A 17500-nucleotide genomic window follows, 5' to 3' on the forward strand; every position below is an offset into this window, starting at 1 on the left:
TATTAAATGGAGAGTTAGAGGTATTGGGAAGATGGAAGGAATATTTTGAGGAATTGTTAAATGTTGATGAAGATAGGGAAGCTGTGATTTCGTGTATAGGGCAAGGAGGAATAACATCTTGTAGGAGTGAGGAAGAGCCAGTTGTGAGTGTGGGGGAAGTTCGTGAGGCAGTAGGTAAAATGAAAGGGGGTAAGGCAGCCGGGATTGATGGGATAAAGATAGAAATGTTAAAAGCAGGTGGGGATATAGTTTTGGAGTGGTTGGTGCAATTATTTAATAAATGTATGGAAGAAGGTAAGGTACCTAGGGATTGGCAGAGAGCATGCATAGTTCCTTTGTATAAAGGCAAAGGGGATAAAAGAGAGTGCAAAAATTATAGGGGGATAAGTCTGTTGAGTGTACCTGGTAAAGTGTATGGTAGAGTTATAATTGAAAGAATTAAGAGTAAGACGGAGAATAGGATAGCAGATGAACAAGGAGGCTTTAGGAAAGGTAGGGGGTGTGTGGACCAGGTGTTTACAGTGAAACATATAAGTGAACAGTATTTAGATAAGGCTAAAGAGGTCTTTGTGGCATTTATGGATTTGGAAAAGGCGTATGACAGGGTGGATAGGGGGGCAATGTGGCAGATGTTGCAAGTGTATGGTGTAGGAGGTAGGTTACTGAAAGCAGTGAAGAGTTTTTACGAGGATAGTGAGGCTCAAGTTAGAGTATGTAGGAAAGAGGGAAATTTTTTCCCAGTAAAAGTAGGCCTTAGACAAGGATGTGTGATGTCACCATGGTTGTTTAATATATTTATAGATGGGGTTGTAAGAGAAGTAAATGCGAGGGTCTTGGCAAGAGGCGTGGAGTTAAAATATAAAGAATCACACACAAAGTGGGAGTTGTCACAGCTGCTCTTTGCTGATGACACTGTGCTCTTGGGAGATTCTGAAGAGAAGTTGCAGAGATTGGTGGATGAATTTGGTAGGGTGTGCAAAAGAAGAAAATTAAAGGTGAATACAGGAAAGAGTAAGGTTATGAGGATAACAAAAAGATTAGGTGATGAAAGATTGAATATCAGATTGGAGGGAGAGAGTATGGAGGAGGTGAACGTATTCAGATATTTGGGAGTGGACGTGTCAGCAGATGGGTCTATGAAAGATGAGGTGAATCATAGAATTGATGAGGGAAAAAGAGTGAGTGGTGCACTTAGGAGTCTGTGGAGACAAAGAACTTTGTCCTTGGAGGCAAAGAGGGGAATGTATGAGAGTATAGTTTTACCAACGCTCTTATATGGGTGTGAAGCGTGGGTGATGAATGTTGCAGCGAGGAGAAGGCTGGAGGCAGTGGAGATGTCATGTCTGAGGGCAATGTGTGGTGTGAATATAATGCAGAGAATTCGTAGTTTGGAAGTTAGGAGGAGGTGCGGGATTACCAAAACTGTTGTCCAGAGGGCTGAGGAAGGGTTGTTGAGGTGGTTCGGACATGTAGAGAGAATGGAGCGAAACAGAATGACTTCAAGAGTGTATCAGTCTGTAGTGGAAGGAAGGCGGGGTAGGGGTCGGCCTAGGAAGGGTTGGAGGGAGGGGGTAAAGGAGGTTTTGTGTGCGAGGGGCTTGGACTTCCAGCAGGCATGCGTGAGCGTGTTTGATAGGAGTGAATGGAGACAAATGGCTTTTAATACTTGACGTGCTGTTGGAGTGTGAGCAAAGTAACATTTATGAAGGGATTCAGGGAAACCGGCAGGCCGGACTTGAGTCCTGGAGATGGGAAGTACAGTGCCTGCACTCTGAAGGAGGGGTGTTAATGTTGCAGTTTAAAAACTGTAGTGTAAAGCACCCTTCTGGCAAGACAGTGATGGAGTGAATGATGGTGAAAGTTTTTCTTTTTCGGGCCACCCTGCCTTGGTGGGAATCGGCCGGTGTGATAATAAAAAAAAAATAAAAAATATATATATATATATATATATGTATATACAGAGAGAGAGAGAGAGAGAGAGAGAGAGCAAAAAATTAATTTGTCTGTATATATCGAGCGCTCTACTGGGGTTCATTTTAGCAGATAAAAAATGAAAAGAGAACATGAATTTATTGGAAGGATGCGCTTTTCAACCGTACAAGTGAGCGCACACACACACACACACACACACACACACACACACACACACACACACACACACACACACACCGCACCAAGTGCAAAGTCATGAGGATTGGGGAAGGGCAAAGAAAACCGCAGACGGAGTACAGTCTAGGGGGCCAGAGACTACAAACCTCACTCAAGGAAAAAGATCTTGGGGTGAGTATAACACCAGGCACATCTCCTGAAGCGCACATCAACCAAATAACTGCTGCAGCATATGGGCGCCTAGCAAACCTCAGAACAGCATTCCGACATCTTAATAAGGAATCATTCAGGACCCTGTACACCGTGTACGTTAGGCCCATATTGGAGTATGCGGCACCAGTTTGGAACCCACACCTAGCCAAGCACGTAAAGAAACTAGAGAAAGTGCAAAGGTTTGCCACAAGACTAGTCCCAGAGATAAGGGGTATGTCCTACGAGGAGAGGTTAAGGGAAATCAACCTGACGACACTGGAGGACAGGAGAGATAAGGGGGACATGATAACTACATTCAAAATATTGAGAGGTATTGACAAGGTGGACAAAGACAGGATGTTCCAGAGATAGGACACAGCAACAAGGGGACACAGTTGGAAGTTGAAGACACAGATGAATCACAGGGACGTTAGGAAGTATTTCTTCAGCCACAGAGTAGTCAGGAAGTGGAATAGTTTGGGAAGCGACCCCTGCAACCTCAACTAGATGAGTACACTCACACACACACAGGACCCTGTGTACGTTAGACCCATACAGGAATACGCAGCGCCAATTTGGAACCCTCACCTAGCTAAGCATATAAGTAAACTTGAGAAAGTGCAAAGGGTTGCAACAAGACTAGTCTCGGAGCTACGGGGTATGTGCTACGAGGAGAGGTTAAGGGAAATCGACCTGACGACACTTGAAGACAGGAGAGTTAGGGGGGATATGATAATGACATATAAAATACTGAGAGGTATAGGCAAGGTGAACAGAGACAGGGTGTTCCAGAGATGGGACACAGCAACAAGGGGCCACAGTTGGAAGCTGAAGACTCAGATGAACCACAGGGATGTTAGGAAGTATTTCTTCAGTCACAGAGTTGTAAGGAAGTGGAATAGCCTGGGTAGTGATGAAGTGGAGGCAGGATCCATACATAGTTTTAAGAAGAAGTATGATAAAGCTCACGGAGCAGGAAGAGTGACCGGGTAGCGGCAAGGTGAAGAGCCAGGGCCAGGAGCTGCGACTCGATCCCCGCAACCAAAACTAGGTGAGTACACACACTCTATCTCTCACACACACACACACACACACACACACACACACACACACACACAGGAGCTGAGTATCGACCCCTACAACCACAAATAGGTTAGTACACACACACATCTTGGAACTGATGTAGTGGAAGCAGAATCCCTACATAGCTTTAAGAAGAGGTATGATAAAGCTCATGGAGCAGAAAGAGTGACCCATTAGCGACCAGTGAAGAGGCGAGGCCAGGAGCTATGACTTGACCCGTGCAACCACAACTAGGTGAGCACACAGACACACAATCTGGCAGAGGTGGATGACCTCAGCTACGCTCGTGGAGCCAGTACATATCATACCGTTTTTATGTAAACAATACAGCTGATACGGTGATTCATAGTCAGGTTGAACAACAAATCGTGATGTTAGAGGGAGATGAATGAGACAAACGCAATACTTAAATTAAATCATGTCTCAGTTTTGTAAACTATTTATATAACGATGCTGCCTGACACAACATCATCTTGGGATACACAGATAACCCGCACTTAAGAGATTGAAGCTTATGACGATGTTTCGATCCGACCTGAACCATTAACTAGTCACACAGAAGCGCGAATGGAAGGGAGTCAGTATATATACCAGAGGGGGGCGGGGCAGGGAGTAGAACAAGAGGTAATAGAAAAACGGTAGAATTAGTGGTGGTAGTGACAGAGGTAGTAGTAGTAGACTGGCTCCCTCTCTTTTGTGTTTCTGTTTGACTAGTTAATAGTCCAAGTCCTATTGAAACGTCGTCATTAATTTCATTGTATGTGCGGGTTATTTGTTACAGTCACGGTGGTGTGTCTTCTTGTTCATGTGGGACTCGTGACAGAGGAAGATCCTCAACTCTTGTCTAACGTGTTGGCATCACCTACCTCCACAATGGAAAAATAAACATAAACAGTGTAATGTAATACTTTACTGACAACGTTTCGCCCACACAGTGGGCTTTATCAAGTCACAAACAGATCTATCTTGGTGAAAGGTAAATGAGTATTTTCTAAAGCCCACTGTGTGGGCGAAACGTTGCCAATAAAAGATCACATTATACTGCTTCGGTGTTTATTTTTCCATTGTGTGGGTATTCTATACTATTTATTTCCACGACCTATTTCCATTAGTGGATTTTGCCTACCAGTGACGCCGAATCCAACTGCTACGCCTCGCTTGTCTCCCTTCTGTTATTATTATTATTATTATTATTATTATTATTATTATTATTATTATTATTATTATTATTATTATTATTATCATTATTATTATTATTATTATTATTATTATTATTATTATTATTATTATTATTATTATTATTATTATTACAATAAAAAACTAAATGCTAAACTCACAAGGGTCATACAGCGATGCTGTCTCCAGTATTAAGTCCTCTTCACCCTACATATGTACTTTCTCAAGACTGGTGGACTGAATACATGGTATCTAGGTTGAACGACTGATTACCTCAAACTCCTTCACATCTTCCACCGTTCATGTCAGTTTTTTGACTGCCGTCGAGAGACATAAATTTCACACTAAATATTCGAATCAGGCAAAAATGATGTTATGACAGGCAAACACCCGACAAACTGGCTAAAATATAATTAGCAAAGCTACAGTGGTCTTATTGGATAATGAGTCGTGTAAAGCTTATAAAGGTCAGGACTTTATTTATCTCAAAACTTGAGAGAAATTTTCATTAAAGCCTCACCTTTGACTTTTAATTTAGGCACAAGATGCTACAACTACGACGATGGTCGGAGTTACGTTCCCTGGTGCTTGTGGTGGCTGTCATGTGGTTCTTGACGGCAGTGTACGTGGACGTGGAGACACTGATGGTGTCCACCAGCCAGGGAGAGCACCCAGTGGGTGTTCATCCACTACCACCCTCAGACTCCCAACACACCCAGGAGAGTCCAGCATGGCCCAGGAAGAGCGGAGAGCAGGACACCTTATTTATTGAGAGAGAAGTAATGTCTGAGTAACAGATTTGTTTTAAATTATCTCTTTATTTACCATTTTTAATTTACTTCGTCTCTTCTAGTAAAGTGACTTGATACCGGTGAAGGGCTTTTGATCTAAGGAATTGAGGGCCATCTTTACCACCTCCTCTCGATTAAATCTTCCTGAATATAATAATTTACTTTATTCTCGACACTTAAAATCTTTCATTTAATAAGTGTTATTTTTATCCCTGAATACCCAAGAAAAATATTTATAACACTGAACTAGAATCGTACTAACTGTACAATGTATATAAACAGACTTAAGCATTTAGTGTATATAGCTAAATTTGGATGAAAAGTTTAATCAAATTTATTTATTATTTATTCCATTGGGAGGTGAAGGATGAGGGAGACGGATCAAACTCAAGAGGTAAGACAGAGAGACAGAATAACGAAGCGGACAGAAACATCGTAAGGAAAGACACGAAGAGAAGAGTCCGGAAGCGCGGTGAAATAGTTAGGAAAAAATACCCTAATGTATATATTGGTGGATTAAGACAAGAACCAAAATCGCTTACTAATGTAATACCAGTTAAAAAAGAATCAAACAAGTTAGCAGCAGTAGGATTGAAAATGTCAGCGGAGAACGAACCAAAATTTCAAGAAATGTTAAAAATATCACCAGAGGATCAAACACTGCTAACGGAGGATCATGAAATACCAATAAAGAACTCACCAGAAAAGAAACAAATAACACTACAGGAAAACTTGCAAACAGCAGCACAGGAACCAAACATACCTCTCCAGGAACTCAAAATATTAGAAAATCCAGAAACACCAAAAGTAATGGAAGACAAGTCATTACAAGTATTAAATAAAATAAAAGTATCACGAGATGACCCGAAATTACCAGCAGATGGTTCAAAAATACCATTGGATAACCCTGAACAAGGAGAGAAAGAACTAGAAACAATAAATATTTCCGATAACTCACCAACAACAACTGGTCAACAGATCCTTATCGAAGTAAGTGAAACATTGTTTTGCAAAAGAAATCAGATTTGTCGATACCTTGCGTTTTCAGGAACGTAAAGATTATATTGTGGTGCTGTTTGTGTGTATCCATGAAACAAACTGATTAAAAGTTTCAGAGGCATATCTTACATTTTCCAGTAAACAATTAACTTACTAGAATTAACGCTCGACTTGCCTTTGTCTGTTATTTTCTTTCCCTATTGGTCTACCCACTGTTTACTAACTTACGATCATTCACATCTACGCAGGATAAAGCAATTAAGCTGAGCCATGAGGTTGACCAGTCAGAAGTGTCACTGAGTGAAGTAGAGGTAGCCATTGTCAAAACTCAGATAAAACAAATTAACGAAGAACAAGACATACTTAACCAACAAATCTATGGTCCAGTTGGTCCCAACACGACGGTTCTCTTAGTGCAGGTAAGTTGCTGACGATGCTCGCATTAGTTAACCCTTCAGAGGTGTGTCTTGATACTAGTAAAAGGCTTTTGAACCAAGAAATTGGGGCTACCCATCCCTTTCCTGGATCAAACCTAATTACCTACCACTTCATGGGTAATGTGTGACCACTAAAAAGTTACCGCTCTTCTATGATTATAAATAATAATTAGAGAGGCAAACATCTTAACCGGATTGACTATATATACGTTCAGTCTTCTTAAGGCAACGTTATGCAATATAAGTCGCAAAACCGCTTTTAATTTCACTATTCTTTCACAGTGGTTGATATATATATATATATATATATATATATATATATATATATATATATATATATATATATATATATATATATATATATATATATATATATATATATATATATATATATATATATATATATATATATATATGTCGTGCCGAATATGTAAAACTGGTCAATTAGCAAGAACTCATTTAAAATTAAGTCCTTTCTAAAATTTTCTCTTATACGTTTAAAGATATATTTTTTTCATTAATGTTAATGTAAAAAATTATAATATTGCACCAAAAGGAACTTAGAAAACTTACCTAACCTTATTATAACAAGCGAAATTTATTTTAGCCTAGCCCAACTAAATATATTTTAGATTTGTTTACAATAATTTAATACTAAATAAACACAGTGAAATATATTTTTTTCGTTAGGTTCAGAATGATTTTGGCGAAATTATTGCATACACAAATTTTCACTTGTCCTATATGGCAAGATGAGCGTTGCTATTTAAGCCAAGATCGCAAGTTCTGCCTATTCGGCACGACATATATATATTAATTCTGCTCCTTATTTAAATCAAACATCGTAACTTTGCTAAAATGTACGTGGTAGAAAATATCTTAATTTACTAACCGTACCTAAAACTTAGCATAAGTTTCTTGGTTTTTCTAGGTGGCTAACCCTCCAGGGTTAAAATTCTGAACAAAATCTAATCTCTTTACCTCCTCCTCCTCCAAAGTAAGAAAGTTACCTCAAAGAAGCCTAGATTCTGTTGAATGACTCGTGATCCAAGGAATTAGAACTATCCACCTCTTCCTATAATTAAACCTGATTACTTACCATTCCCCAAGTGGTATGTGACCCCAACGGGTTTAGCGTTTTTTCGTGAAAATAATTCATTGCTACTAATGGATATAATTTTAACCTTAATTTTTAAAGGGGTGGACGGGCAAGCCAGCGGAAGGCCTCGGTCAGGTGACCAGAAGCTCCAATGGCAGGTCGTCGTCTGACTAAGACCCGCGTAAGGAAACACTTGTCCTGTTTCCTGGCGAGTCTTACCTAACCTAACATAAAAACATAAGAACAAAAGAAAGAAGGAACACTGCAGCAGGCCTACTGACCCATGCAAAGCAGGTCTGTGTTCCCTTCCGGATTAGCCCAATGACCCACCTAATCAGGTCACTTCCACTTATGAAAGGAGCACCACATCAGACCTAGTAGCACAAGCTAGTCAGGTCCAACTCACACCCACCCACACACACTCATGTATTTATCTAACCTATTTTTAAAACTACACAACGTTTTAGCCTCAATAACTGTACTCGAGAGTTTGCTCCACTCATCCACAACTCTATTACCAAACCAGTGCTTTCCTATATCCTTCCTGAATCTGAAATTTTCCAACTTGAAACCATTGTTGCGAGTCCTGTCTTGGCTGGAAATTTTCAGCACGCTATTAAATCCCCTTTATTTATTCCTGTTTTCCATTTATACACCTCGATCATATCCCCCCTAATTCTACGCCTTTCGAGAGAGTGCAGATTCAGGGCCCTCAGTCTATCCTCATAGGGAAGATTTCTGATGCATGGGATCATCTTTGTCATCCTCCTCTGTACGTTTTCCAGGACATTTATATCCATTCTGTAATACGGTGACCAGAACTGAGCAGCATAGTCTAAATGAGGCCTAACCAAGGATATATAGAGTTGAAGAACAACCTGAGGACTTCTATTATTTATACTTCTAGATATTAAGCCAAGGATTCTGTTAGCTTTATTGCGAACAGTGATGCGCTGTTGTCTTGGTTTTAGATTACTGCTAACCAGAACTCCTAAATCCTTTTGCAATCAGTGGTATTAAGATCTACATTATTTAGTTTGTATGTGGCATGCTTATTTTTCTGTCCAACATTTAGAACTTTGCATTTGTCTATATTAAACTGCATCTGCCATTTCTCCTACCATTGCATCAGTCTATTCAAATCATCCTGAAATTGAAGATTGAGACACTTATGCAACATATGGGAATCTTTATTCAGGAAACGTTTCGCCACACAGTGGCTTCATCAGTCCAATACAAAGTAGAAAGGCGTAAGGAGAGGAGGAGTTTGAGGTAATCAGTCCCTCAGCCTGGAGTCGATGTGTTCAGTCCATCAATCTTGTAGAATGTGCAGCATAGGGCCGTAGATGTGGCTTATATACTGTAGTGAGGTGAAGTGAAGCAGGAGGAGGTGGGGTCATAGTGGTACCATCCACTAGTCGAACTAGGTCTTCGTCCAAAGGTTGAACAAGTGTTGAAGAATTCTTTGTAACAAGATCCCATGATGCTGCAGTGTCTGACAGTTGTAATGAATGGTTTGAAAAAACGACTTGTCGGTTTTTCAAACCATTCATCACATCCTGAAGTGCTCTAGTGTCCTCATTAGAATGAATTGAACGGCCTATTTTGGTGTCATCAGCAAATTTGCTCATGTCGCTATTTATTCCCTCATCTATGTCATTTATGTAAATTGTGAACAACAAAGGGCCCAACACTAACCCCTATGGAACACCGCTTGTGACGTGCCCCCATTCTGATTTCTCCCCATTTATGCAAACTCTCTGCTGCCTATTTGTCAGCCATGCCTCTACCCAGGAAAAAATTTCTCCTCCTATTCTGTGTGCCTTAAGTTTCCTCAGTAGTCTCTGGTGTGGAGCTCTATCGAAAGCCTTACTGAAGTCCGTATACACAATATCATATTCATCACCATGATCTATCTCCTCAAACACCTTAGTGAAAAAAGTTAGTAAATTCGTAAGACAGGAACGCCCCTTTGTAAAGCCATGTTGAGATTCATTAATCAATTTATGCCCATCAAGATGGCTACAAATTGCTTCGGCAATTATTGATTCCATAAATTTTCCCACTATGAAGGTAAGGCTTATTGGTCTATAGCTCGAAGCTAAGGACCTGTCACCTGCCTTGTAAATAGGTATTACATTTGCCATTTTCCACTTATCAGGCACTATGCCAGTTTGTAGTGATATGTTAAAAAGATTAGCCAAAGGTATGCTAAGTTCTTCTTTACATGGCCATACACAACTGTAGAACAGACCAGCAAGGAGAAGGTACAGCTATATACTACTCAAATCAACTCGAATATATCAAAAAAATCTTTCACAAGGGATGAACATGGAGAATATATCATAGCCAAATTTAAATCAAAAGACCTGCAAAAAACCCCTCACACTTATAAACATCCACAGAGTACCACAGTCAAACATTTACCACTTTAGTGAAAAACTAGGAAACATGAATACTGATGCACACATGAATAAAGACCACCTGCTTCTAACAGGAGATTTCAACATAAACTTACTACACGACCAGGACCCACAAGGAACCGAATTCACAAACACAATGAGCAACTGCCTGTTGCTACCAACAATATCTAAACCTACAAGAATCACCGAGATTAGTATCTCCTTAATAGACCACATCTGGTCAAACACCATATCCCCTTTAAAATCAGACATAATCACAGACAACACTACAGACCACTACCCAACCTTTCTCATAACTAATCTAGGTAAATTGCCCCAAGACATTACTAAAGTTACCTTCAGACTACATAACGAGACAACTGTTAACAACTTTATAGCAGCTATGAATAACATCCACTGGCAAAGTGAGCTCGAAACATATACAGATGTGAATGAATGTATAAATAATTTTCTAAAAAAAGCCCATTACCTCTACAACAAACATTGCCCCAAAAAAAACCTAAACAGATCACAGCAAAGAGACTGAATAGTCCCTGGCTAACACCCAGCATCCTCAAATCCGTTAACACAAAGCACAAATATGAAAAACAGTATAGAATGGGTCAAATAACTAGAGAACAGTCTAAACGTTACTCGTCAGGTCTTACCAGCCTGATAAGAAGATCTAAAAAATTGTATTATGAAAATAGATTACACAACATCAAAGGTGGTATGAAAAAGACCTGGAAAACTCTATCTGAAATACTTAGAACTAAAAAGTTATCCAAACACAAAACAATCAAATTAACAAAATCAGATAAACCCCTACTAACACCAACTGAAACAGCAAACAGACTCAATGTTTTCTTCTCCACCATAGGAAAAAATCTAGTGAACAAAATACCAAGCACAAACGCCCGTCCATCAGACTACCTCATAGGTACCTACCCAAATACGCTATTCCTAGCTCCAACCGACCCACAAGAAGTCTCGCTCATCATCAACACCCTTAAAAACAAGGCAGGAGACATAAACAACTTGCCTGCTTTTATGTACAAAAAAACTTCTCAAGTATTGTCACCAATTATTGCAACACTCTTTAACAAATCCATTGAATCATCTATCTTCCCAACAATCCTCAAAATATCGAGGGTCACTCCGATCCATAAAGGAGGTGACCAAGCTGACTTGAATAACTATATCTAACTTACCACTGCTCTCTAAAATCTTTGAAAAATTAATTCATAGACGGATCTATTCCTACCTCGTCTCACACAACATATTAAACCCTTGTCAGTTTGGATTCAGAAATAATAAAAGCACAAATGATTCTATCATACACACGCTAGAACTAATATATACCGCACTCGAAAAGAAAGAGTCCCGCTGGGCATTTTCATTGATTTACGTAAAGCTTTTGATACAGTTGACCATGAACTGCTGTACTCTAAATTAATGCACTATTGTATCAGAGGCCACTCCTTCAACTACCTAAAGTCATACCTTAGTAACAAGATTCAGTATGTGTATGAAAATGGTGCAAACTCTTCCACCCAACCAGTTACAGTAGGAGCCCCACAAGGAAGTGTCCTTGGACCACTCTTCTTTCTCATCTACATTAATGATCTACCAAATGCATCACAGCTACTCAAACCCATATTATTTGCAGATGACACTACATACGTCTTCTCCCACCCAAACCCAGTTATACTCGCCAACACTGTCAATGCCGAATTGCAGAAAATATCTGCCTGGATGATGACTAATAAACTTACCCTGAATACTGATAAAACCTATTTCATTCAGTTTGGAAACAAAGCTGCAAATGTTCCACTTAACATAACGCTAAATGGTTCACCAGTCACAAGACTTGAAGAGGGAAAATTCCTAGGTGTCCACCTTGACAGTAGCCTTAAGTTTCAGACACGTATACAACAAATCACCAAGAAAATCTCTAAGACTGTAGGCATACTATCAGAGATACGGTACTACGTTCGACAATCAGCTCTCCTGGCGCTGTACCATTCACTCATATACCCTTATCTCAAGTGCGGTCATACCGCTAAGCTCTTGGGAGTTAGCGTGGGCTGTTACCCATACCATGGTCTATTGTAGTGCTTTAGAATCCCAGGTTCATGTGTTGAAGGAGGAGATTCTACTTCTTCAGGAGGAAAATAGGAAGCTGAAGCTTCGCACAGATGAGTTTGGGAGCGAGTGTGAGAAGGATTAGCTGGTAAGGTAGGAATGGTCACCAGCAGTGATAGTGGCAGCCGCTTTAAGTGGCAAGTGGTTCACAGTTCAGAAAGAAGGAAGACGAGGAGAGTTAATAGAGAAGCTGTGAAGGTAGGAAATCGATTCTCTGTTCTCCAAGACGAGTGTACTTCAGTGGTTAGTGAGGTTGAAGGTACCACTAATTCTACTGCTAATCAAGGTAAGAATATTTTATTAGTAGGCGATTCTCAGGTAAGACATATGGACCATGCATTTTGTAACAGAGACAGAAAGGTCAAACAGAGAGTGTGTCTTCCTGGAGCTGATGTTGGCGACATAGTCAGCAGGTTGGATAATATTATGGCAGGTAATGGGAACTAGCCCATTATCTGTCTTAGTGCTGGGGGTAATGACATTGGGAAGGGCAGGAGAGAGGAGCTGCTGGATAAGTACAGGTCAGCCATAGAAGTAGTTAGGTCTAAGGGAGGGATCCCAGTCATATGTAGCATCTTGCCTAGAAAGGGACTGGGCAATGAATGGATGTCTAGGGAAATTGGTATAAATCGCTGGCTAGACATGTACTGCAAGGAACTTGCAATCCCATTCATTGATAACTGGGACCTTTTCTTTGGCAAACGTGATATGTATGCAAGGGATGGGGTTCATCTCTCTGGGGATGGAGTGGTTCCATTAGTCAATTCAATTGAGAGGGTAATTGATGACTTGTCTAGGAATTTAAACTGATAGATTATAAAGGTATGGGTGTTTGTGGGAAACAATCAGGCTGCAGCATTAGGGTTAAAAACAGCAGTTATTACTGAGATACCTCAGGAATATGTTTAAAAGACAATATTCAAAATAAAGTTGTTAGTAATGGCAAATCAATTGATCAACAAACAAAGAGAGATAGTAGAGGGCAACGAGTGACTAGCTCCCTTAAGGTTTACTATACAAATAGTAGGAGTCTAAGAAATAAGATAGATCAGCTAAAATTACTTGCAAGTGTAGGTAATGTAGATATTATTGGTATAACAGAGACCTGGTTCAACCTGAAAGATAGAGAAATGCCTTCTGAATGCAACATACAGGGTTATAAACTATTCCACAATGATAGGGTCAACAGGAAGGGTGGTGGTGTGGCGATGTATGTCAGAGAAAATTTAAATTGTTGTCTTAGAAATGATATAAGATTAGAAACACCGAACACAGAATCGGTTTGGCTACAGTTTCTCGAGGGACGTGACAAATTAATTTTGGGTGTGATTTATAGGCCCCCAAACCTTGGTAGGGAGGGCAATAAGCTGTTATGGGACGAAATTCATAAGGCATCTAGATATGAAAATGTTGTGATAATGGGAGATTTTAACTTTAGACAAATTGATTGGAACAATATGACAGGAAATCTCGAGTCTAGTGACTTTCTTGATACGGTTCAGGATTGCTTTTTAGAACAGGTTGTGACAGAACCAACTAGAGGAAACAATCTGCTTGACTTGGTTCTTGCCAACAAAGATTCACTATTTAATAATCTTGATGGTAATGATGAGCTTGGGGAAAGTGATTACAAATCATTAAGTATCAATATATCATGGAATTACCCAGATAACTGCAATCAAATCTCTGTCCCAGATTTTCGCTTCGCCGACTTCATGGGACTGAAAAATTACTTGGGTGGGCTAAATTGCCCTGACTATGGGCCAGGTAGGTGATCTTGGTTGTCAATATGACGTTTTTCAGAGCATAGTCCTAGCTGCCCAGACAACTTTTGTTCCGAGTAGGGAAATTAGATCTAACAAGAATGATCCCAAATGGATGAACAATAGATTAAAACATCTCATTGGCCAAAAGAGAGGCATATATAGGCGTATCAAAAGAGGGGAGGGACAGTTAAGAAATCAATATATTCAATTAAAGAGAGAAATAAAAAAAGGAATAAGAAAAGCAAAAAGGGATTATGAGGCTTAGGTCGCAAGGGATTCAAAGACAAACCCAAAAGGGTTCTTTCAGGTATACAGAAGTAAGATTAGGGACAAGATTGGCCCACTTAAGAGTAACTCTGGTCAGATCACTGACAGTGATAAGGATATGTGTGAAATTCTAAATACCTACTTCCTCTCAGTTTTCACCCAGGAAAATACTAGCGATATTCCTGAAATAATAGATTACGTAGAACAGGATGATAATAAACTATGTATGATTGCGGTAACTAGTGACATGGTCCTCAGACAAATAGAGAAACTAAAACCTAACAAATCCCCAGGTCCTGATAAACTGTTTGCAAGGGTGTTAAAGGAATGTAGAGGAACTTAGCATACTTTCGGCTAATCTTTTTAACATATCACTACAAACTGGCATAGTGTCTGATAAGTGGAAAATGGCAAATGTAATACCTATTTACAAGGCAGGTGACAGGTCCTTGGCTTCGAACTATAGACCAATAAGCCTTACCTCCATTGTGGGAAAAATTATGTAATCAATAATCGCCGAAGCAATTCGTAGCCTTCTTGACAGGCACAGATTGATTAATGATTCTCAACACGGTTTTACAAAGGGGCGTTCCTGTCTTACGAATTTACTAACTTTTTTCACTAAGGTGTTTGAGGAGGTAGATCATGGTAATGAATATGATATTGTGTATATGGACTTCAGTAAGGCTTTCGATAGAGTTCCACACCAGAGGCTGTTGAGGAAACTTCAGGCACACAGAATAGGAGGAGAAATTTTTTCCTGGGTAGAGGCATGGCTGACAAATAGACAGCAGAGAGTTTGCATAAATGGGGAGAAATCAGAAATCAGAAAGCACTGGTTTGGCAATAGAGTTGTGGATGAGTGGAGCAAACTCCCTAGTACAGTTATTGAGGCTAAAACGTTGTGTAGTTTTAAAAATAGGTTAGATAAATACATGAGTGGGTGTGGGTGGGTGTGAGTTGGACCTGACTAGCTTGTGCTGCTGGGTCTGGTACAGTGCTCCATCCTTGAGTGGGGATGACCAGACTGGGTGGGTCATTGGGATAATCCGGGGAGGGGGGGACATGGACCTGCTCCGCATGGGTCAGTAGGCCTGTTGCAGTGTTCCTTCTTTCTTATGTTCTTATGACGAATTCCCACTCCCGCCAGCATACTCCACCAATTTTCAAAAATCTGAATCTGCTCACCATTAAGAACATCCATACTTATTCATGTACCTACTATATACACAGAACAATACACGCACATATAAACCCTCCACTCGAACTTCTCCTCACCAACTTAAACAGGACACACGACCACAACACAAGACACAGATCTCTTTTTGATATACCTCGTGTCCATATCACACTGTGTAAAAACTCTATGCACATAAAGGGCCCTAAAATATGGAATTCATTACCAGAAGATATTAAAGTAACCCAGTCTGAAAACCAGTTTAAGACTCTTCTCAAAAGCCACTTAATCACCCTAGACTAAACGCTATATACACATTTACTCACCTATGTACTCTCACATCATAACTTCAACAATCACTTTGAACCTTTTATCCATTGTTGACAGGAATATAATTGAACCATTGTTTTCCACAAAAAGCATTTTAGACTCTAAAAATATATCCTTTTTCTTATACAAATTTAATCCATTTATAATTAATCATCTGTTCAACTAAGAAATAATTACTGTCCTACTGTACAACTATGATAAAATCCTTAGTGTTAAGTAGTCTGTAAGTCAATAATGTTAAGTTGGCCCATAATGCCTAGGCATAATAGAGGCTCTCTTTGCATTGCAACCCATTATTGTAAATATAAAATCTCAATGTACTGTTTGCAAAGACATTCCTTTAACACCCTTGCAAACAGTTCATCAAGGCCTGGGGGGTAGTTAGGTTTTAATTTCTCTATTTGCCTGAGAACCATGTCACTAGTTTATTATCGTCCTGTTCTACATAATCTATTATTTCAGGAATATCGCTAGTATTTTCCTGGGTAAAAACTGAGAGGAAGTAGGCATTGAGAATTTCACACATATCCTTATCACTGTCAGTGATCTGACCAGAGTTACTCTTAAGTGGGCCAATCTTGTCCCTAATCTTACTTCTTTATACCTGAAAGAACCCTTTTGGGTTAGTCTTTGAATCCCTTGCGACCTTAGCCTCATAATCCCTTTTTGCTTTTCTTATTCCTTTTTTTATTTCTCTCTTTAATTGAATATATTGATTTCTTAACTGCCCCTCCCCTCTTTTGATACGCCTATATATGCCTCTCTTTTGACCAATGAGATGCTTTAATCTATTGTTCCTGCATTTAGGATCATTCTTGTTAAATCTAATTTCCCTACTCTGAACAAAAGTTGTCTGGGCAGCTAGAACTATGGTCTGAAAAACGTCATATTGGCAACCAAGATCACCTACCTGACCCATAGTCAAGTCACCTCAATTTAGCCCACCCAGGTAATTTTTTATTCCCATGAAATCAGCCAAGTGAATGTCTGGGACAGAAATTTGATTGCAGGTATCTGGGTAATTCCATGATATATTGAAACTAATTGATTTGTGATCACTTTCCCCAAGCTCATCATTAACCTCAAGATCATTAATTAGTGATTCATTGTTGGCAAGAATCAAGTCAAGCAGATTGTTTCCTCTAGTTGGTTCTGTCACAACCTGTTCTAAAAAGCAATCCTGAACCGTATCAAGAAAGTCACTAGACTCGAGATTTCCTGTCATATTGTTCCAATCAATTTGTCTAAAGTTAAGATCTCCCATTAACACAACATTTTCATATCTAGATGCCTTATGAATTTCGTCCCATAACAGCTTACTGCACTCCCTGTCAAGGTTTGGGGGCCTATAAATCACACCCAAAATTAATTTGTCACGTCCCTCGAGAAACTGTAGCCAAACAGATTCTGCGTTCGATGTTTCTAATCTTATATCATATCTAAGAGAACAATTTAAATTATCTCCGACATACGTCGCCACTCCACCACCCTTCCTGCTGACCCTATCATTGTGGAATAGTTTATAAC

General features: G+C 39.6%; 1 protein-coding gene across 1 annotated transcript in view; it reads left to right on the top strand.

Moving 5' to 3' along the window:
- The first annotated feature begins 5102 nt into the window (after nt 1–5102).
- Nucleotides 5103–17500, top strand: part of LOC128688961 (alpha-1,6-mannosyl-glycoprotein 2-beta-N-acetylglucosaminyltransferase-like) — a 27943-nt gene continuing 15545 nt past the window's right edge. The window contains exons 1-3 of the mRNA XM_053777034.2: nt 5103–5339; nt 5712–6341; nt 6599–6769. Of these exons, the coding sequence (XP_053633009.2) occupies nt 5106–5339; nt 5712–6341; nt 6599–6769 (1035 nt within the window). The 5' untranslated portion in view covers nt 5103–5105. The remainder of the gene's footprint in view (nt 5340–5711; nt 6342–6598; nt 6770–17500) is intronic.

This window comes from Cherax quadricarinatus, chromosome 16 (assembly GCF_038502225.1).
Source record: "Cherax quadricarinatus isolate ZL_2023a chromosome 16, ASM3850222v1, whole genome shotgun sequence".
Classification (NCBI taxonomy): Eukaryota; Metazoa; Arthropoda; class Malacostraca; order Decapoda; family Parastacidae; genus Cherax; species Cherax quadricarinatus.